At 41.4% G+C, this 21,594-nt stretch overlaps 1 protein-coding gene across 9 annotated transcripts in view; it reads right to left on the bottom strand.

Moving 5' to 3' along the window:
* Positions 1-730: 730 nt before the first annotated feature.
* Positions 731-21,594, bottom strand: part of STX3 (syntaxin 3) — a 49,291-nt gene continuing 28,427 nt past the window's right edge. The window contains exons 2-11 of one of the 9 annotated variants that reach the window (XM_042452564.1): positions 19,690-19,770; positions 17,150-17,249; positions 16,215-16,289; positions 15,448-15,515; positions 14,795-14,903; positions 14,368-14,441; positions 13,643-13,777; positions 10,091-10,201; positions 9,870-9,980; positions 731-3,371 (exon numbers count right to left, since the gene is read on the bottom strand). In XM_042452564.1, the coding sequence (XP_042308498.1) occupies positions 3,132-3,371; positions 9,870-9,980; positions 10,091-10,201; positions 13,643-13,777; positions 14,368-14,441; positions 14,795-14,903; positions 15,448-15,515; positions 16,215-16,289; positions 17,150-17,249; positions 19,690-19,770 (1,104 nt within the window). In that variant the 3' untranslated portion in view covers positions 731-3,131. The other 8 variants (XM_042452609.1, XR_006102233.1, XM_042452589.1 and 5 more) reach the window with 8 other exon arrangements.

Here is a 21,594-nt window from a genome sequence, read left to right as displayed (position 1 = left end):
GTAGTTTATTTATAAGTGGGAGGAAGAACTCCAGTGCAGTTTGGTTTTCCAGATGTGCTTATATAGAGCTCATTCCATCTAGGTTTGTGCTAGTAATGTTCCTCTCCCTACATATGCTGCAAGTATGTTGCAAAAGCATACACAAAAACATTATTTTTAGACTACAGTGCTCTGAGATCTGAGTATTAGACAACACAAGCCAGGACCTGAACACTGTAGCTGAAAGATAATGTTTCTCTCATATATATATATCTGTGTCTTATCTATCTAAACAAATGGCTTCTTGAACAGATCAATTATAACAATAATTATAAAATTGAGGCTGTTGTACTTTGGCTACATCATGAAAAGGCAAGAAGAACGAGAAATGACAATAATGCTAGGGAAGGTAGAAGGCAGCAGAAAGAGAGGAAGACCATGCACTAGATGGCTTGACTAAATCAGGGCTTGGAGATGTCTCATACACAAGGTTACCATGAGTTGTGGTTGACTTGAGGGCAACTAAGAACAACCTCTCTCTCTCTCTCTCTCTCTCTGTGTGTGTGTGTGTGTGTGTGTGTGTGTATATATATAGAGAGAGAGAGAGAGAGAGAGGAAAGCACACACAGACACACACACACACAGAGAGATGAGACATTGAAGCCTAAAAAATACAGCCTACCCCTCAAAGCAAGTATAACTGCTTGGACTACCAGCATGAAGTTCAGAAGTTCAACAGACATGCCACATGTTTATGTTTAAATAAATTCATTTATTTTTACATTTTAAAAAATTTAAAAGCATTGACAAAACTAATTTGTTGCTTTCTGCATATAGCAGATGGCTCTCACGGATGGTTGTTCCAAGTACCACCATCCTGCAAGTTTGAGACATCAAAGACTAGATAAAATGACATCATGAGAGACATCACTCTCCTAGCTCCATCCATGCACTCACTGATCAGAGTGATACAAATGCTCTTTACCAGAGAAAATGTCAGAGTAGCTACAGCATCAAGATGCCACAACCTTAATGCTAGGTGATTGCTAATGGAGTACTGTGTGGAGATGTAGGTGGACCAGCCAGAATGTGCCACTGAGTGAGAAGAAGAGGGCCATCTCTCCCAGAAAATAAACCCTTCAATAGCATTTAAAATACTGTTTACTTCCCATGTACAAGAACAACTAAGGTTTGCTTTCCAGCCTATAATCTGGGTAAATCTAAAATAACTTTTGTGTGCACCTGCTCTAAAAATATCAACATAAATATTACTAGCAGAACCAAAGTCCTGAGGTATTCTTCCATGCAGTACATTTACTGAACCCTCTTAACACAACACCTTTATAGTGCTATGATTCCACTTTAACTACCATGACTCCATCCTGTGGAATCCTGGGATTTGTAGCACTAGACTTTTCTGGCTGAGAATTCTAAACGACTTTCCTTAAACTGCAAATCCCCAGATTCCATTTCATGGAACCATGGCAGCACAGGTGGAATACTAACTGTATAGTATGAATGGACCCCTGATGCTGAACAAAAACAAAAAACCCAGGAACTTGCTCTTATACTATGGCCAGGCTCAAGCAACACGTTTCTTCACACGAGGACATCACATGATATATTCCTAGCCAATTTTACATGTGACAAATATGAAGCAAGCCCTCTAGTTACCATGAGTGACAACTGTACAGAGGAGGACAATGCCCAGCTGAAAGCAAAGCAGCAAGGGGGCCAAAGAACTTACAAATTGTAGTAATAATACCCAAGTTAGTCATACAAAGAAATTTAAAATTCATTACAGTATGTGGAAACAAAACATGAGGGGAATTTTTATCATGAGAATATAAAAATTGCTAGAACTCCACTCTTAACAGAAGATAAAACTACTCCATCTTTCACCAATACTTGTATCTAACAGGAAGGTTTTCTCTACTTGGAATTTAGATACCGGAAAGGCACACTTCTCAGCTGTCATCACTTATCACTCAGCACACTGTTTTTCTCCAAGCCAGTTTTTCCCTGTCCTATAAACCAAGTTGCCAGATTACAAACAGCAATTATGGGTGGTACCTGCAACATGGCTTTTCATAGGCAGCAGAAACCCACAGTAAAAAAAACACTAACATTTCAAAGCAAACAGTGCCTTTGATTCATCACAATCCTTATGTCATCCGACAAATGCAAACAAACACAATTACTTAACCGAGGAGAGAAAATGCACAAGCATACCTTTACTCACTCAAGCAAAACTGAATGTTCAATCAGGAAAAAATTACATTCTATGCCACTCAGAAACTGAACTGTATTCAAAAAAGGTGAAGTGAACTATCAAATTTACAGACAACCCATATCCCTAGGGAGTGTCTTCATCTATGGGCATCTGATGACTGACAGTTTCACCTTCACCCATAGGCCAGTTCAAGTCCCCAAAGTATGGAAACTCCACTTAATGCATGAGGCTGAAACAGAAAGGGAACACAGGCAGCTCAGACTTGAAGGGCCTTGTTGCTAATGCTACATCCCTTCAGCAATATGCAGTGGTGACTATGACTTAAGAGATCCTGAATATTTTGTTATTTTCAAGATGAGTATGCCTGCATTAGGTCCTAACATAATCTCTCTCCCCAAGATGGACTTGATTAACTTCAAAGTTTGTGTAAAAATGTGCTCTATTACGTATTCACTCCTTGCTCTGACCAATTTTGAGCTCTTTGTGAGGTTTATGTGCTGGAGGACTACCAGCATGAGAAGAGCTGCACTTGCAAATAATGAAGGATTTGAAAAATCTACGCTACCCTTCAAAGGCCAGGAAAAAGCCAGCACAAGTACAGAATTGGATGGTGGTTGGGCATTATGACCTTGACCCCTGCCCAATAATATTGAACATTTATATGATTAACATTGTCCAGCATTTACTTGACATCATTGTTCAAAAAGAGAAAGAAAAAGGCACCACTGAAAACAAGGCTGTGAGGTAGGCTTATGACTCCACAATTCCTTTTAAGGTTCATTCCACTGGACTGTAGAACATTTCAGAAGGCTGTAGACTTAAAAACAGGAAACACTTCATTTGGAGGTACCAGGTGTAGTGGGAAGGAAGGAAAGTATGGGTAAGGAACAGGTTCGATGGGAGATTCCTCTTTGGAGTGCTATGCAATCCCTGGGTTTTGGGGATTCAACAAGGTAGATGGAATGTTCCTTCTAGAGAGTTTTATCCAAGGAGTGAACTGGAACAGTACGCTGCTTTCACAGGAAGCACTGGTGCAAGGGAACTCATTCGCAGGGAACCATTCATACTTAATCCAAGATGCCAGGCTGGAGGGTAGGCAAGGAAAGGTCACACCAAGAAGGGAGGTCTTGTTACCAACCCAGGAGAAGCCTGGGAACATCTGGAGGAAAAGGAAAGGAACAAAGTGGGAAAAGTTAATTTTCACACAGGAATGAAGAACCCATTTATTCTGATCACAAAGTTGCAGCAAATTATTATAGAATGCTAGGGCAAAGGGAACATATTTTGAGAGGAAAAACAATAAACTGTCACACATTCTACTTCTCTATTAGATCTGGAGCATATGGTCTGTGCAGAGGCCAGGGGTAGACATTTTGATTATTACTCAATGGTCTCTGACAGATATTATGGGAACTGTAGCCCAAGACATCTAGGTGGTCATCAGATTGTCTCTGCCAAAACAGACAATAAAAGAGATTAGAGAAGACAAATGTTTGAGGAACAGCAATGATTCATGATGTGAGGGTGATGCTCATGACCAGAAGGCAAGAGTGAGAAGCAATACAAATGTTTTATAGAGGGATGTTGGAGGAGCAACTGACATTAATCTGCTCCCAAGTGCAAGATCAAAGGAAAGATTGGCACAATGGTTAAGAATATTCTCAGATGATAGCACTGTTACATTCTCATCCTTACAGATGGCATTGTAGCACCATCAGAATTCAGATGGGATGGTAAGACAATTACTGTATATAAGTCTATAAATTTGACCCCATACAGACAGGCCTGGAGCGTGGCTTTGGTACAGCTTCTGGACTCTTAGGATACATGGATCATTTAAACAACATACCTCCAATGTGACCCGAAGCAGCTTTATTTTGGCTGTCTGTATTATTTATTTATTTGTTTGTTTGTTTATTTATTTATTTATATATCCCACCTCTCCCTATGGATCGAGGTGGGAGAACAACACAAGTATAAAATTACACTTAGTTAAAATACATTCTCAAAATAAAAAGAAAATTTAAAACACATTAAAAACCTATACATGTGCAATATCAATATCTGATTCCACATACATGTTCCAAGTGGAGTGTCGTTTTAAAGCTGTTATAGCAGGTCTGGGGATTGGCTTGCCGGAAGAGATCCATCTTAAGTGCCTTCTTGAAAGCATCTAAGGTGGTAATAAGACAGATCTCCTCCGGCAAGCCATTCCACAATTTGGGAGCCACCACAGTGACTGCCCTGTGGGAAGTAGATCTTAATCTGGTCCTTGGGTAATCCAATAGATTCTTTCCTGTTGTTCTGAGTGTGCGGAGCAGATTGTGTATTGGCCCTTAGTCTAAAAATTGACCCCAAAAACCTGGGTTGACTTACCCACAGGTCAATGTAAGTACTGTACTTTAATTCTTATTTTAAAAAGGAACCATCCCCTGGTGAAAGACAAGAGCATAATCTGTCCTGGAAATACTGACCTCCATCTATTATGTCATCCATCCAGCATCTAGTATGAGCACAAACAGTTATGCCGGCTGGAATTTTGCAAATCCTTTGGCATCTTTTTCCTTTGCTTCATCCTTTACATCCTTTATTACATTCTCCCAAGTTTTACCCTTGACTTAACCTTGAGTCATATCAAATCGATAATTTTGGCCCCCAAATCTGTCCTAAACTTATACATGAGGTTGATTTATAATCAAGTATATACGGTAAGCCGTGCTGTTAACATTTCTTTGTGAATACAGGGCAGACTTGTATACTATAGACCAGGGTTAGGAACCATGTGGCCCTATAGATGTTGTTGGACTGACACTCTGCATTGACTATGCTGGCTAGGACTGATGGGATTTGCAGTCCAACACTGGAGGACAACATCATTCCAACCCTTGCTACAGACACAAAATGGCAGATGTGTGGAGATTTGACCATTGAACAACCTGTGTGTATACATGTATGAAGAAGTGTTTCACAAACACCAGTGTCAACATGTGGGTATTGCTAGCTTTGGAATTGTGTCTGTTCTTTGAAGGGACTGCTAGCCAAGTTGTTCTAGAAACTTGGGAAGTCCTACCTCAGGCCTTTGGCAAAATTTGGCCTCTTGCTAACTGGTCAAACATGCTTCCCACTACATCCCAAATGCTAAGAAACATTTGGAAGCAACAACTCAAGGAGAAAAAATTCAAATGTATAGGTGCAATGTATAGCTCAGAAACGAAAAGAAGAATTTCATCTGTCCACCCTCCTAATCACAGACCAACTCTGTTCCTATCATTGTGCCTCAAAAATCCAGAATCTGGTATCATCTTTAGAATCTCAGGAATCTTTGGCCCGAGACAGACGGGCAGGAAGCGCCGTCCTTGGGCCAATTTTATGGTTCTGGAGCAAGCAGCATCCGCATGCTCCAGAACTAACATGTATGGATGGCATCATCTTTATGTGGTGCCATCCATACGTGACATGCATGCAAGATGCAAGCACGGCGGCGTGTCCACACTTCCAGGTGCTGCGCTTGCATCGTGGATGCGTCCAAGCACCAAAAAGAACCCGTTTTTTCCAGGTTCTTTTTAGTCCGGAGGGATGCCGCACAGTTTGGCTGCTGCGGCATCTCTCTGGAGGGAAACTGGGTACCTCCAGCCCATCTCTTTGGGGTGGACTGGAGAGCTCCCTTGTTTCTTATATAATTTACTAACTCTCAGACTGGCTGAGATTCTTCCTTTCTACCATTTGAACCCCAGCAAAAGAGAGGGAGAGGGAAAGAGAATGACAATAGACTTTTCAAAAAAGAACAAAGGTTTTGGAAGAACAACTGAAATAACACTACATGGAGTTAAGACTGACATGAAGCAGGTTAGCATAAAGTGCCTCTCACTTGTTTACAATCTTTAAGAGGCTTAATAAAGATCTCTGTCTGCCCTCTACCCTACCCCTCTTCCCATGTCAGTGGATAACATAGAGCTTATTTTAAATAAAAACATCTTTTTGAAGTTTGGGGTAAATTGCATTTGGAGAACAGATACTCAGTCAACCCTAGTCTTGAAGCAGTAATGTTCACCAGACAGAGACTGAAATATGAAGAAACCCTCCTGACAGACAAGCAACAGAGGAGACAGCTAGAGTGGTTAAAGTAACCTCAGGAAGGCAGTAAAAAGGCAGTAAAGAACCAGAAGAGCCCTCCTGCTCCCCGTCCATGCCACCTCAGGCTACTTACGGTTCAATGCCAGCAGCCCTGTTGGCTGCTTTTATTTCAGCCCTACTGAAAGTCCAATAATGAGAGCTACAATTCCCAGCAAGACAACCACTATCACAATGATAATTATTGTTTTCTGGAAGGGTAAAAGAAAAAGGCAAGTTTAGAATTACATCATCAAGTACAAACAAATGAAGGAAATCTGAAGGGAGTAGTGGGGGTGGACAGAAACAAGTGTTCTCTGGCTATGATAAAACACTTAGATTTTTGCTGTTTAAGGACAAATCAGCACTTGCAAGTTAACCACTGAATGGGCTTGCTACGCCAAGTGATGATCTGTATGTGTGAACCAGCTGAAGATGAACACCAAGCAGCATTCATATGACCAATCTCTTCTTGAAACCCAGTCACATCCAAGGGAAGCCAATGTACATGTATGTGCAAGTGAGCAAGCAATAAGTGATGAATATGTATATATGAATCACCCACTTGCACATTAACCAAATACGGTTGAATTAAACTGCTTTGTCTTAAAATGGATTGTGACTGTAACACTGAATGCACAAGTTAGGATCAAATGAGATCCTACTAAGGCCTACTGAAGAGTTGACTTAGGTGAACAATTTTTTTTAAGGGTAAGATGAGGGAAATAAGCAGATCAAGGCTATGGTGACTGGCCCTTATCCCTACCACAGTCTTGAATGCTATGGGTAGGAAGCTGTTATTCATAGTGGATGCCAATGGGAATTTTCAGTACATTGTGAACAGCAAGTGCTAGGTGGCAATTTCAAGCCAGACTGTATTGGAGGCAAAAGATTAAACCACCTTCTCCCAGTGCTATGGTGTTTTGATCCACCTCAAGTCACCCAGCACTAGCTGCTGAGAAGTCTTGCATGATAGATATAAAACATGGCCAATATATGATGTAGTCTTCACTTCAGTGCTAAGCATATACATGCATACATAAAAAGGAACCATAAAAACAACGTGTTTAGCAGCAATTTTCTCTTCCAAGAACAAAAAACACAGTCCTTTATCCAATATTTTAACTATGGCACAAAGCTGTTGAATGGGATTACCAGTCCAAATGCAGTAAGGCTTACTTGAGGATCACATGGAATGGGAATCCAATGGCTCTCCAAATACTGTTCGACTCCAGCTTTGAACATTCCTTCAGATGTTGCTGGTCTGTAACACAGGCAATACTGCTTAGAGCTGGTGGGAGTTTCAGTCCAACAACATCTGGAGGGGTGTAAGATTCTAAGCCATTAAGAGGTCTCTTCCTTCAGCTTGCTCAAAGTGAACATTACTGTCATCTCAGGGTTGTTGCTGTTGTTTTGTAAAATAAACAACCATCATTTTTCAACATGCCAATTTAAAATGTGGCATCCGATTAAAAAAATCTGTTCCAATTTGCCATAAAAGGTAGCAGTCTGTAGAATGATGTAATTTCAGCCTTATTAAAGAATAACAATTTCTTTGTCAATTAAAAAACCCTTAAATATTAGGTCACTACGATGTCCCCCAAATGCATTTTCCCACCATCCTGGACAACAACTTTCACCTTCCTTCACCACTGGCTATGCAGGTTAGGATGTATGGAAGTTGCAGTCCAACAATATTTGGATGACCACAAATTGCCTATCATGGCTCTCTCAGTATAAGAACAACTTCAAAGAATGCAAGCATATTAGGATACAAGATGCTCTCAGTTACTTCAGTCCTCACCTCTCCTAGCAGGAGGTGAAAACAAGAAGTACTGAGAATGCACTCTCTCCCATCACTGAGTTGCCTTTTTCTCCTGGTGGAGCTCCTGGGACTTTAAAGCAGCAGAATACAAAGTCATAAAAGAAGACAAGAGCAGTACCCAAAGCAGTAGTAGCAGTTGCAGCCTAGTAGACTAAGGCCCTGTTCCCACTGGGCACAAAAAGTGATGTATATTGTTGCAATTCTGGCTCGAATTTTTTTCCCAAGTCCTAATCAAATCTGGTCCTTCGTTCCTATTAGAAAAGGCTGCAAAATGACTTGATTTATTTTGACCCATGTTTTCATTCCCATTGGATTTCCCCCCGCTGTATTTTAAAGCGGAGTAATTTGCTCCCCGTTTCCATTGCCCTTCCGGAACCTTTTTTTTAAGCAGCTGTCAATCAAGCACCTAGGTGCTTGATGTCACAGTGACATCAGTTGCTTTGATGCATTTTGGCATGGGCTATTTTTGTTCCCCGTTCCCATTTGTGTCTTTCAAACCTGTTTTTCTGTTTTGTTTTTAAGCAGTCAATCAATCGCTTAGGCACTTTTCCCTTCTGGGAAAAGGAGAATGAGCCTCCATCCCCCCCAAGTCCCTTTGCCTCCCAAGCTGTCCATCGTCTTCCCAGAGCCCCTCTGGGAAAAGGAGAAGGAGCCTCCATCCCCCCAAGTCCCTTTGCCTCCCCCATTGCTACCTGGGCTGTCTGGGGGGCGATTGAGCAGGCATGTATTAATAGTTTTTAAATGGTGTTCAATGGCTGTCCTCACACATTGGTCTATGAATGTGGAGCAGGGGGGAGGTTGCAGGGAGGCGTAATGTTTTTACCGTGTTTGGAGGTCAATGTAGCAATTTGCTATGTTTGGACACCCAACAGAGCGCCTAGGCAATCAAAAGCTTAATTTTAAAAAAAATTAATTTGTCTACACATGCAATTGCCTTACCCTGCTTCCCACTCCACCGAGGGAAAGGCTATGCGAATGAGGGGGGGAGGCGCCGGTAATGCAGGAATGAGAACAAAGTGGGTGATACCCCCAGGCCAGCCCCTTAAGCACTGCTTCTCCTATCCCCAAGTTACCAAATCAGACACCCTTGTTGTTCCCATTCATTTACCCTGGATTGGACTCAGGAGGTGCAGGAAATACCTCCAAAAAAGTACAGTCAAATTAACCCGGGTTCAAGCCCGCCTGATTCAGGTTTTCCCTGGAAAAATTGATTACATGGGGATCAGATCCAAATTCCAATGGGAATGAAATTGGTGCAGTGAGGATTGAATGCACAATGATGCCCCCATAATCCGAATCTTGATCCACTTTATAAGCCAATGGGAATGGGGCCTAAAGAAGATCAGTCCTGAAGGCTTTTAAGAAACTGTTGAGAGAATTAAAGAGCTGTGAAAGAAGATAACTTTCTCATGCTAGAGAAGAGTGAATTAGGGTATCTGAACACTACTGGGAAAGAAGAGCTAGCCATATATTAATTGATAAACTGGATGGGTTTTGCAAAGGGGATATGAATGGCTAGAACTGCAGGTGGGTAGGATGGAAAAAACAGGACTGCATCTAAAAAGAGTACACAGGGACTTAAATAGAAGGAGTAGTGAGGGGCAAGAGGTTTGAACCTCCTGTTGGTTTGCAGGATACAATTTTAGGATTGGAACTCAAAAAACAAAAGGACAAAGGGTGTGAAAGAGGATGGGAGAAGGGTAGGCTCCAATTAGTTCTCACCCTTCGCGCTTCACTCTGAAACTTTACAGCCTTTTTGGTGTCAGCAACAGCTCTTTCCACAAAGCCGACTGATTGGTCCATGTTGTTCTCTATGCGGTCAATCATGGCTCCCTTGCAGAGGAAGAGAAAAGTCGGAAGCGAAACAGAGAGGCAGAAGCAGAAAGTGTAAGCCAGAAAGGCAGCTGACAGCATAGACCTGGTGGTCAGTAGGAAAGGCTCACCTTGCGTGCACTACTCTTATATTTCAGGGCCTTTTTGGTCTCCTCACGAGCTTTCTCTACGTGGTCAAGAGTGTGCATCACATTGAGTTCTATGTTATCTACAATTTCTCCCTATGAAAGTTTGGGGAAAGGGGAAGAGAAATACAAATCGAAATGTTAGCAAGTAGAAATAGTTACTGGATATGGACACAATCACTAAGGGAATATCTTTGGCTTTCCTAATTCTGTGTGATCTAAAACAACTTCTTTCCACTCCAATGATATCCCATCATATATCTGATCTCTTGGTAGCTTGCCCTCCCTTAAAGTGAGCCAGGAGTTTGTAACAAAATCACATTTTATAGTGATCCCACTTCAAATCCTCACCTCAGGTGCTCTCTGCCTTTGCCTCACACAGTGGCAAATCCAAATGCCTTTTCTTAGGGCATTTCTGCCACCAGGATCCTTACTAGATCCCCTTACATGCTTTTCCCTGCATAAAACTGTTCTTATAAATTCTTAAATTCTATTTTATTCTTAACTACAGACATAGTGACCAGGCAGTAAGTGTGGCTATGATAAATAACAAAAAAGTATTTAACACAACTTAGAATATTATATGTATACCATATCATTCCTTATTACTCTAGAATATAAGCATGTGTAGTTAACAGTTGTCCTTTTACAACTAACAGACTGCTAACAAAATCTATCTTAACTACTTAACATTGGGTGGACAAAGTGTGGCCCTTGGGTCCCCAACTTCTGGTCTCTGAAGTCTCTGGGTGACAAATTCATTTTGTACTGATTTTCAGTCAGTCTTTTGCCTGGAAACTGACCGAATGAAATCAAAACCAGCTGCAAATATGGCACCTTACTTCCCCTACCCTCAGAACCCTCTCTCCAAAAGATCCCTCTTCAAAACTCTCCAAAATTTAGCCAGAAATGACAGCTGGGAGCAATACAATGTCACTTCTGGCATGCCAAAACATGACAGTGTGGCATGCCAAGGAGGGTGTGGTGGGGAAATTGGTCCACCCCCTCTGCAGCTGCCCATCCTTTAGCTAATACAGTCTCTCTCTCAGTCCTTAGAACTCATTGGCCCAAATTTTATTGTTTAGACCCAAGTACAACAGACTCTTGAATCAATTGTTGAATGGTACATCCACGTACAAGTAAATCCCATTGGTTCCATGGCTAGTTGAGACCAATAGCAGGATTCAGGATATATCACTTCTCTTCAAATTCTTGTTTCAAACCCTCCTTCCTTTCTAGCTGTCTTCCTAATTTGCTTTCCCATTCCCACAGCACCTGCCACTCTCACCTTCTCAGCCAGTCCTAATGTAGAGTCACTCCATCTAGCCTTCAAACACACACCTTTCCTTATTTGTTGTTGTTTGCCTTTAATTCTGGCAACCCTAAGGCAAACCTGTCATGGGGTTTTCTTGGCAAGTTTCCTCAGAGAGGTTTTACCATTGCCATCCTGTGAGACTGAGAGAGTGTGACTTGCACAAGGTCGCTCAGTGGGTTTACATGGCTGAGCTAGGATTTGAAGCCTGGTCTCCAGATTCATAGTCCAATGCTCAAACCACTACATATTATCAGACTAAAGGAACACAAACCTACATAAGACAATAGAATTCATCCCTGCTTCTCTCAGCCTCCCTCTGAATGATGATTCCTTCTCCAGAAATAATTATTTTGTCCCCAAAGGCCAGCTTTACACAACTTGATGCTCTCTAGGTGTGTTGGACTAGAGCTCCCATAATCCCCCAACCAAGATACACAAATAGTCTGCCCATATACCCTCCCTTCCCGCCCTTCTTTAGATTCTGGAAAGAAACACTCACCGTAATTTGACCTGAATGTCACCTCCTCGGCATTGCATTGTGAGCAGAAAACAAGAAATGGGGCCTTAAGAGACTGGCATCAAAGCCTAAACACCATTAAGCAGTTTGTTTCTGACTCATAACTGAATGGGTCAAGCTGGGATGGGTTGATAGGGCTATCTTTTTAAATATATATATTTTTAGTGAATAGAATAATAGCAACTATTTGAGAACATGGCAAATGACATAGACCCCAAAATGTAAGAAACAGGACTCTATCCACAGACCAAAAACAGGCTAAAAACCATCGTCAGACTACTCAGCCATGAATCAGATTCTTAAACATAGTGAGATCTCAACTTTGGCATGCAAATTATCTTAATAATGAACTATTTCTGTCCATACTATTCTGCCATTATATACATTAGTTTACCCAACCAGCCCCCCAAGGCAGGGTAGTAAATTCAAAATTACTCTGGAGCCATGTTTACATCAGTGAAAAAACATAGGAAAGCCTTTTTGTTTTACTTTCAGACTGTATTTTTAAACTTTTCTCTGTACTCAACAGAATCCTCTCAGTATCTATGCTCTCAGCTAATACCTCCCCCCCCCCCAGTCTCCCTTTTTTCTGAACCCCACAGCTCTCTCTGCACTACATCTAAACCCAAGAGCAAAAGAACTGCCTTATTTGGTCAGAGAAGTCCACCTCCATGTGCTTTAGGAGATGGTGCATGAGCCCTTTGATCATTTGGCTCCCTCTTGCCAGGTGCACACTGAGCCATTCATTATATGAATATTTTCCTGAGTAATCACAACAATTTCAGACCTTATCAGCATCTAAGTGCAGTAAAGGTTATTTTGCTCCAAAGGCATTCACATTATAGTTACTTTCACTCCAGCTGATCTGCTACTGTGTCACCCATTCACCCAGCCTAGAGAGAGATCTCTTGGGATCCTTGACCACCTGCTCTGGAGCTCACCATCATAAAAGTGAGGATTCTTTTCTAAAGGCTCCTTCCCACAGTGCAGAGATAATATAAGGATGCAATGGCCACACAGGAGGCTTTCCCCTGGGCTGTATTACTCCTTCTGGAAGTTTGGGAAAGTTACTTTTTTGGATACAATTCCTAGAATCCCATCCAAAAAGCAAGATTTCCAAGCTCCAGAAAGAACAGAGGCAATCCCTGTGTAGACAGTAATTGGTGGATGGGCACTTCCTTTTAACAGCAGCACTGAAAGAAAAGAGCTGCAACACTGCCAGTGTTCTGTGGGAAGGAGGCCCATGGGAGGACACAACGGAGGCAGAACAGAAAAGGGACCTGAATAAATAAACTAATAAATATGGATTCCACCATTTTAATCTTGGGAAATCTAGGTTCAGGTCCCAACTCAGTAATGAAAAACTGGTGAATGTTGGGCCAATTTTCTTTTCTTTTCTTTTCTCTCCTCCCCCTCCCCACCTGACCAACATCACAGTATTTGTGCAAGGATAGAGCCTGAATGCCACCTTGAGCTCACTGGAAAAAAAATACAGAATACAGGTAAGCAGGTCTTAAAGTCTGCATCAGTATAGCTGCACTTCTGGATTATTATCACCATTTTGTGCAGTTTCAACAAACAGTCAGCTCATGTGTGCTTTTTTTTTAAAATCCCAATTAATCTTTAGTTTTCATTCATATTTCCAACTGATTTTCCAATCTCTCCCCCCCCACACACACACACACACCTTGCATAGTTCACTTACCTGATTTTCCACCAGCATGGCAATATCCACAAACATGTCATGAAGTTCTTTGATGCTACTTTCAAGCCTCACAATGTCCTTATGCCGTCCTTCAATCTCACTCAGTGCTTGCTTTGAGATCTGGGAATCCATGATCTAGGAAAAGCACAGGGACCATCACTTGCAAACAAATCACAGTGATCACATCCCCGCTGATAAGAGCACAGAAAAAATCCTGAATTGGCCCTTTTAGTATACTTGATCCCCTTCTCAAAAACCACCATCACTTCGTCACAAACCCAATTTCTTCTTCCTGTATATACCTTTTTGTTTATCTTCCTGTACAAACTCAGCTGCCGTTTTGTTGCTAATAACACATTACACCCCAAAGGCCTTGTAATCCCTAGATAGGGGTGGGCATAGCCTCACCCACTTGCAACAGGCAGCCTTCAAAGCTCCATTCTGCGATCTTTGAAGCCCCCAATCAATGAAAATGCACCAGTTTTGCCCTCACAACCTCCCAAGCCCCCCACAACCAAATTGTTAAAAAATCATCTGAAAATGAAATGTCACTTCTGTTCACAACAGGTGGGCTGATGCAACCTGCCACAGTGTGTGTAGGGTCAGCAAAAGACCTCAGGCCCCTCCTCAGTTGTCTACCCCTCCTCTCAGAACTTCCTTATGATAAAGATCCACCAGTTCTCCTCTCCTCTCCTCTCTGAGCAATCAAATCAGACAACACTCACCCCAGATGTGAATATTGAAGGATTCCCACTTTCTAACATTTCTTCCAGCTCCTCATCTGTTGTATTCTTTCCAGCTATATGTCAGAAGAAAAAGAAGGGAAAGCTTCAAACACTACAACAAGTACTTTCCATGCAAGCAAGAAAGGGGGGAATTGCTCCATGTTCAGATAATATTCATTTTGGCACCTCACTGGTCTTCACAGCCAGCCTAAAGCCAGGGCTTCATCCCATCAGGATGGGTCTTCTGAGAGTGACAAATGTCTGAGCCACTCAGACAGATCTTAAGTTTAGGACAGGAAGAGAGAGACTCGGTCTCCAAAAGGAACTCTATTCTTCATTGCTAAGAAAAACAACTTTGTCCTGCTTTGTCCATCCTGCCTGGAAAGCCAAGATTACTCATTTTGCAAGGAGCAAGGAGCATACATACTGATCTCAAGCTGCCGCTGGATCCTCCCTTTGCTCCGTTCCCGGAAGTCCACCTGTGCCTCATTGTACTTTGTCATCACATCAACAAATTTTCGGGAAAGGACAGAATGCTGGCCACAGGAAGAGAAAAAGAAACACTGACTGAACTGCCTGATTTGTACAGCAGCACCCACAAGCTTTCGATGAAAACGATTTGTTTTTGCTCACTTGCAAAAAAAACTGTATTTTACCAGTTCATAATTAAGGTGATTAAGCTTCTCTGAAAAAAGATTCAGTGGGTTCAGTGGATTCCTAGATGTAGACAAACCTCTTTCTAAGCTGAAAAGCAGATACTACTGCTGGGCAGGCCAACTACTGATGAGAAATCACCACTCTCCTCCATCTTTCATCTGTTCCTACCTCCCATAAATGTCTTTCAGGACTTAATCTGACAAAGGATTCAACTGGAACCCCTTTTAAAGTGCTGGAGCCCAAGAGCATACCTTTGAGCACATGCTTAGAGCATCTGTCAGCACTAAGAATTCTCACATATTTGGAACTGGAATGCAAGCCTGAAGATGTGACTTCAAAGAGGACAAAAATCACAATGTCTTTCCCCCTCTTCCCAAGATAAGCCTCAAATATATTGTGGCTTCCAAAGACATATTTGCTTACCTGGGACTTCCTTATCCGTAGGTCTGCTGATGATCGGACCTCATCCTGCTCAATATTGCGCTCCATACCTGTGAAAGCAAGGCAAGGAGTTCCACATCAGAGATGGAAGATTTCTCTGCATCTTTGTCTTACACCATCAAGAACCCTTAGTCCCCTACTTAAAATACACATAAGCAACAGTATCCCTCAAATCTGTGTGGGGGATGTGTGCCTCTGTGATGCTTGTGTCCCCATCCATTTGTGGAAATGCATGCCTAAAAACTGACTTCTTTCAGTATGGAGATGGAAAGATTTGTGTGCTGTAATAAAATGCAATTTTCAATTTTGTGACACATCTTATTGAGAAAAGGTAAAGCACAGATAAACTTCTCATTAAACAACTAGCTAGGCTCACAGCTTGGGTTTACAGAAACCAAAATGGTGGTGCTTCAAAACAGGAGAAATCAAGAGAATTCAAAATGGCAATCAAAATGACAATTAGAAAATTCCTAAAAGAGTGTTGTTATGTGCCTTCAGGTTGATTCCGACTTATGGCAACCTTATTTTAGGGTTTGTTTTGTTTATGCAAGATTTATTCAGAGGAAGTTCATGTATGCCAGGGTGAATACACAGGCACTTAAAAGTCAACAGTATGACATCTATATTGCATGCATGGGCACCAAAGAAATTGTACCAATTATGTAAAATGCAGACCCGCCCTCATTAAAAGTCAAGCAACACAAGTATGGACTCCCAAGCCACGTTAGCCTGAGGGACACCTTCCTTACTCTTAAGTTTGTTTCGGACACTGTTTGCCATTTTTTTGATATCTGCCGTGAGCTGTTCCAGATCATCCTTTGTCTCTGCAGAACACAAGCAAATATATTAGCACTGGGTGGCATGAAAACAACAATAATACTAATTAATAATAATTTGTTTTATTTATATACCGCTATTCCAAAGATCATAGCGGTGAACAGCAAGTAAGCTAATTTAATACGTATTCTTCCTCCACACACCCCACTCTTCCCTAGATAGTGAAAAGGAGACCATTCAGGTACAAGAGAGCAAGGTGTGAAAAAAATTGTAAGAAGGCAAAGAATGGTTCTTGGGATCTAGCCTCTTTATGACACGTACTCCACCCCTTTCTGCCTAGAACCAACTTTTCTAACAGATAGGCCTCCCTGAACCCTTAAAGAGAAACAAAACTATCAACCTCCCTTAACTTTTGGAGCAGAGGTCCCTACGTGCGACAGTGATATGTCAAAAGTGGCATACTCAGTTTTTATGTACAGGTTGAATCTCACTTATCCAAAATTCCAAAATCTGAAATATTTCAAAAGGAAAAACATTTTTCATGGGTGGCTGAGCTAGTGAGACCTTTGTTTTCTGTTCGTTCAATGTACACAAACTTTGTTCCATGATTATTTTAAAACATTGTATAAAATTACTTTCAGGCTATGTACATAACATGTATATGAAACATAAATGAATTCTGTATTTAGACTTGGATTCCATCTCTAAGATATCTCATTATGTATACATATCCAAAATCCAAAACAACTCTGGTCTCAAGCATTTCAGATAAGGGAGACTCAGTCTGTATTACCAACCACCATTTCCTTCTTTGGTTAAAACAAAGTCAGAGCTAGGGCATCACAGAAAGGAGAGTTCATAAGGATTAATGCCACATTTTCCTGTCAGGGGATTGTATCCTACTCACTTGGTTCAGGGATGGGAGCAGACAAGATAATGCTGTACAACCTTTTTGCTTCTTCTACATTTTCTGAGATTTTGTCAATATTCTGCCGAGTCTCCTCAATCTGCAAAGTTAAGGGGAGAAGGTAAGAAGAAACCCAAGACTATGGAAAAAGAGGGAGGCAATTAATAACTTCCTTGACACTGGTGCCAAGCTCGTTTGATCATGAATCCCATTGCTGGGAGAAAGGTGGGATATGAATAGAATAGAATAGAATAGAACCGATACCACACTTTAAATCAGCCTATCCATGCAAACATATCTAGCAAAAGCTGCATCTCTTGCAATCTTGGACAGCAGCTAACCGAGGATGGCTTCTCTCCATCTAATGATGTCATTGTATAAACTCCAAAAGAGAAAACACCATAGAGTACTGTTGCACATGAGATGAGGCAGTTAGATGAAAATTAGAAGGATAAGCTTCAGAAGGATTAGAAGGGTAAGCTTCATGTAATGTATTCTGCAGTGCCAGTGGCCCTTCTCCTTTGTACCCCACCACCAGTAGTGGCAGGTGACTTCCATGTCAGTGAAACAATGAAATTCATGCCCAGCTTTCATTTATACGTTAAAAATGATATCCAGATAACTGATCCTATCTTGAAGACAGAGTTCAGCACTCTGGACAGCTCTTTTACCCTGAATTTTAGACTAACCCTGGAATGGGTTCACTAAATCACTGACACAGAAGACACCACCCAGCACTACCTTTCTCCTGAGCAATACTTCTGTTAAGGGTCAACTGCTTTACAAAATAAAATAGCTGGAAGACCAAAGCTTTGGAATCACTCTTACAGAGAAACTGAAAAATCATCTTTCTATACAGTGGGCCCTCGCCTTACGCGGGGATCCGTTCCAGATCCCTCCGCGTAAGGCGAATTCCGGCTATGCTCAAGCCCCATTGGAAACAATGGGGCTCGTGCGCGGTGGCGCGGCAGTGCACAGGGCGCAACGGGTGCGCACGCCCATTCAATTGAATGGAACGCGCCGCCCCTTCCACCCCACGCGTGCCCTGTGGCTTGAGTGCATATGCTCAAGCCGCGTAAAGCACGCCCGCGTATGACGCAGGCGCGCTGTATTACAGTACCAATTCCTCAGACCATCAAGTTTCATTTAGAGATCTGACACTAACTACACACTGCTATGCAAAAATGGTACACCCCAAACTCCAGGACTGCATGAGTTGTATACATAATGATTGAGTCATCTTAAAGTCTACTGCTGAGAATGTAGAACAACTGTCTTGTATACCCATTGAATTTAAACAGGTCTCAACACACAACTATAATCAATGTAACATTCAAATATATTTGCACAAATGCAAAGATAACTGGGAACTGAAGACCTAGTACCAGGACCTGGCAGAGGGAGTCAAAATCTGGACACCTCCATCATTTTATTTATTTATGTCATTTTAAAGGAGAACCTATAGATGGTAGTGCATCTGCTGGTAACCTATAGGCTGGGCTTCTGCAATACGCTGAACATTGGGCTACCTCTGCACTAAGTTCAGAAACTTCAGCAGTTCAAAACATGGCAGCCAGACTGAGTGGTGACATTATACCAGGAGTAATCACATTACACCAATATTAAAATCATGCCACTGGCTGCCAGTTAGCTTCTGGGGCAAGTACAAAGTGCTGGTTATTACCTTTAAAGCCCTATATGGTTTGCTTTCAAGTCATTTCTGGCTACTGTCATGTTTAAAGCGAACCTCTCACAGCTTTTTATTAGTAAGATCTGTTCAGAGGGGGGTTGCCTTTGCTACTCTCTAAGGCTGAGAGTGTGTGACTTACCCATGTCAACCAGTGAGTTTCCATGGCTAAACCAGGATTTGAACCCTGGCCTCCAATGTTGTAGTCCATTCCTCAAAACCACTGACCATGATGGTTCTCAACACTTTTTACAAACATTTATACTGTGATGAAATGAGTTTCTTTGGGAAACTGTTGCATCCTTTGAGAAAACATGCAATACCTTGTAAGGTGGTCAGGTATCAAGGGAAAAGGGAGAAGGAAACTATCCTCATTGTAGAGACAATTGGTTTGTCTTGCTTTACCTGTGTTTATCCCGTTGTTTAGGGCACAATGTGGATATACTTAAAAATGGTTGTTGAAAAAAGGTCAGTGTGAATGAGAAACATCTGTATTTGGATGGCCATTCCAATCTATATTCTATCTTCACTAGGCAGGAGTATCTGCATACAATTAGAACCTAAACAATTTGCTAACAGGAACTTGGGCCCAGTTGTCCAGCCAACCAGAATATATCTCCTGGCTCACACCTTTCCCCTAAACAAGGACAAAATAGTGCTTAAATGCTTGCTCAAAAACTGTACAAAAGTCTGTGGGGGAGTTTCTGTATTTTTGCAAACTCCTCAAAATAGCAATTTTAACAATCCCATTTCCCATCCTCTTCATAATTATTCAGTATGTTTTTCTTCCTTGGGCCCAATCTTTACATTCAATGCTGCTGTTTTCACTACCACCCTTCCTGACATGCCTCACCTCTGCAAAGAATTCATCCATGAAAGCAGTGTTATCGATGGCAATTTCGAGGTCATCATCAGCATCATCTTGATCCTGTTTCTGCAAAGTGACAAAAGGATGCCAGTTAAAGAAAAACCACATGAGTGTCTCTTCCCCAATTGAACCAAGCAGTAAAAGGCAACAGTGGGGTGGCATTACAGAGAAAGATAGCCATCTGAAACCTCAGACCTTGCATTAAACTGCCAGTCTGCTACATCTGATAGCCTGATCTATTCCATTATAGAGAAAGAGAGAGAATCAACACACAATTTGGACAGAAGCTCTGCTGATAGCGGTACAGGCTGAACATCTTTATCCAGAATTCCAAAATGAAAAATATTCTAAAATCAAAAATTGTTCACATGGGTGGTTGAGATAGTGACACCTTCGCTTTCTGATGGTTCAATGTAAACTTTCTTTCATGCAGAAAATTATTAAAAATATTGTGTACAAAATTACCTTCAGGCATGTGCACAAGGTGCATACAAAACATAAATGAAGTTCATATTTATACTTGGGTTTCATCTCTAAGGTATCTCATAACATATATGGAAATACTTTTTAAAAAATTGAAATTTGAAATCCAAAACTCTTCTGGTCCCAAGCTTTTCAGATAAGGGAGACACAACCTGTAATAAAATACTTCCACTTGAGGCTATCCGTTTCTTAGGCCCATTGTCCAAAGGGAGGGTTAGGTTCAGTAGGCTTCCCAAATATATTTCCCCCTTTCTCCACAAGCCTGTGTTCTTTATACTTTGTATTCATACTACGTATTATGATTCAATTTCCATGGCTTTGTGCTGTGGAATCCTAGAATTGGTGGTCTGTTGAGGCACCAAAGGCACTCTCTGTCTGAGAATGCTGAATACTCCTCCCTCAGCTGCCAATCTCAGGATTCCATAGAATGTTGCTATGGCAGTTTAAGTGGAATCATAGTGCTATAACTGTGTAATATGAAAGGCCTCAAGAGGAAAAAGTGAATACAAATGACTGGCAGGGATGGAGCCTTTCAGTTGCTAGTAATGTTAGTATTCCTACCTAACTACGGTTGCCATAATTGTCCACTAAACCCCGGGACAAAATGTAGGACAAAATCTAGACCAAACTGTAGGACAACTGCAGGACAAAACTCAGCCCAAAATATAGGATATTTAAGGTCCTCCATTTTTCTTAGATGTCCTACATTTTGGGCTTTAGTAAGAGACTGGCCATTCAGTCAATCCTCTTCTACCTATCCATTTTTAATAAGCCAGGAAAGATAGGGAACTAATACACATGTGGGGGTCCTTACTTTCGCAGAAATCCTGTCCACATCCTTATTAAAGACATGTGCAAGTTAAATCAGGTTCAAAAGATTATTGGCAGCTGGGTGCTTGTCTCGTGGCATATTTTCTTTCAGATTTGAGATTTTCAAATAGATGGTGTGTGTGCAATGGAAGGAACTGATGAAGACAAAACTTTATATTCAAAGGATACCATTACCTCCAAAATATCCTCCAAAATTTCAATGTTGTTGATACTGAATGGCAATTGCTATTTTTCACAGTCTTCCCCAGATATTGAACATGTGCATATGCTCTTTCACTGAGCTACATCCCTTCTCTTCTTCATTGGCCTCCCTTTACATATTTATTTGTGGAAGTTGTTTAGTGTTAGTTTACTCTTCAGTGCCTTACTAATCCTAAAGACAGGGAAAGATATAATTAGGCTTCCCCCTCTCTTATTTTAGAAATAGAAACCATAAAGCTGGGTAGATATTTTGATCTCTCAGCTAACATTCCAGAGAAGATGGTTATTGCAGATGAACATAAAACTTTAAGGTTTCATATTGTGAAGTGAAAAGGTCAGGGAGAGGCCTCCCTCCTCCTCCTCCTCCTGTGTTTC

Source organism: Sceloporus undulatus, chromosome 1 (genome assembly GCF_019175285.1).
Source record: "Sceloporus undulatus isolate JIND9_A2432 ecotype Alabama chromosome 1, SceUnd_v1.1, whole genome shotgun sequence".
Taxonomy (NCBI): Eukaryota; Metazoa; Chordata; class Lepidosauria; order Squamata; family Phrynosomatidae; genus Sceloporus; species Sceloporus undulatus.
Note: the sequence above shows the minus strand (reverse complement) of the source record. Positions and strands in the feature narration are given on the sequence as shown.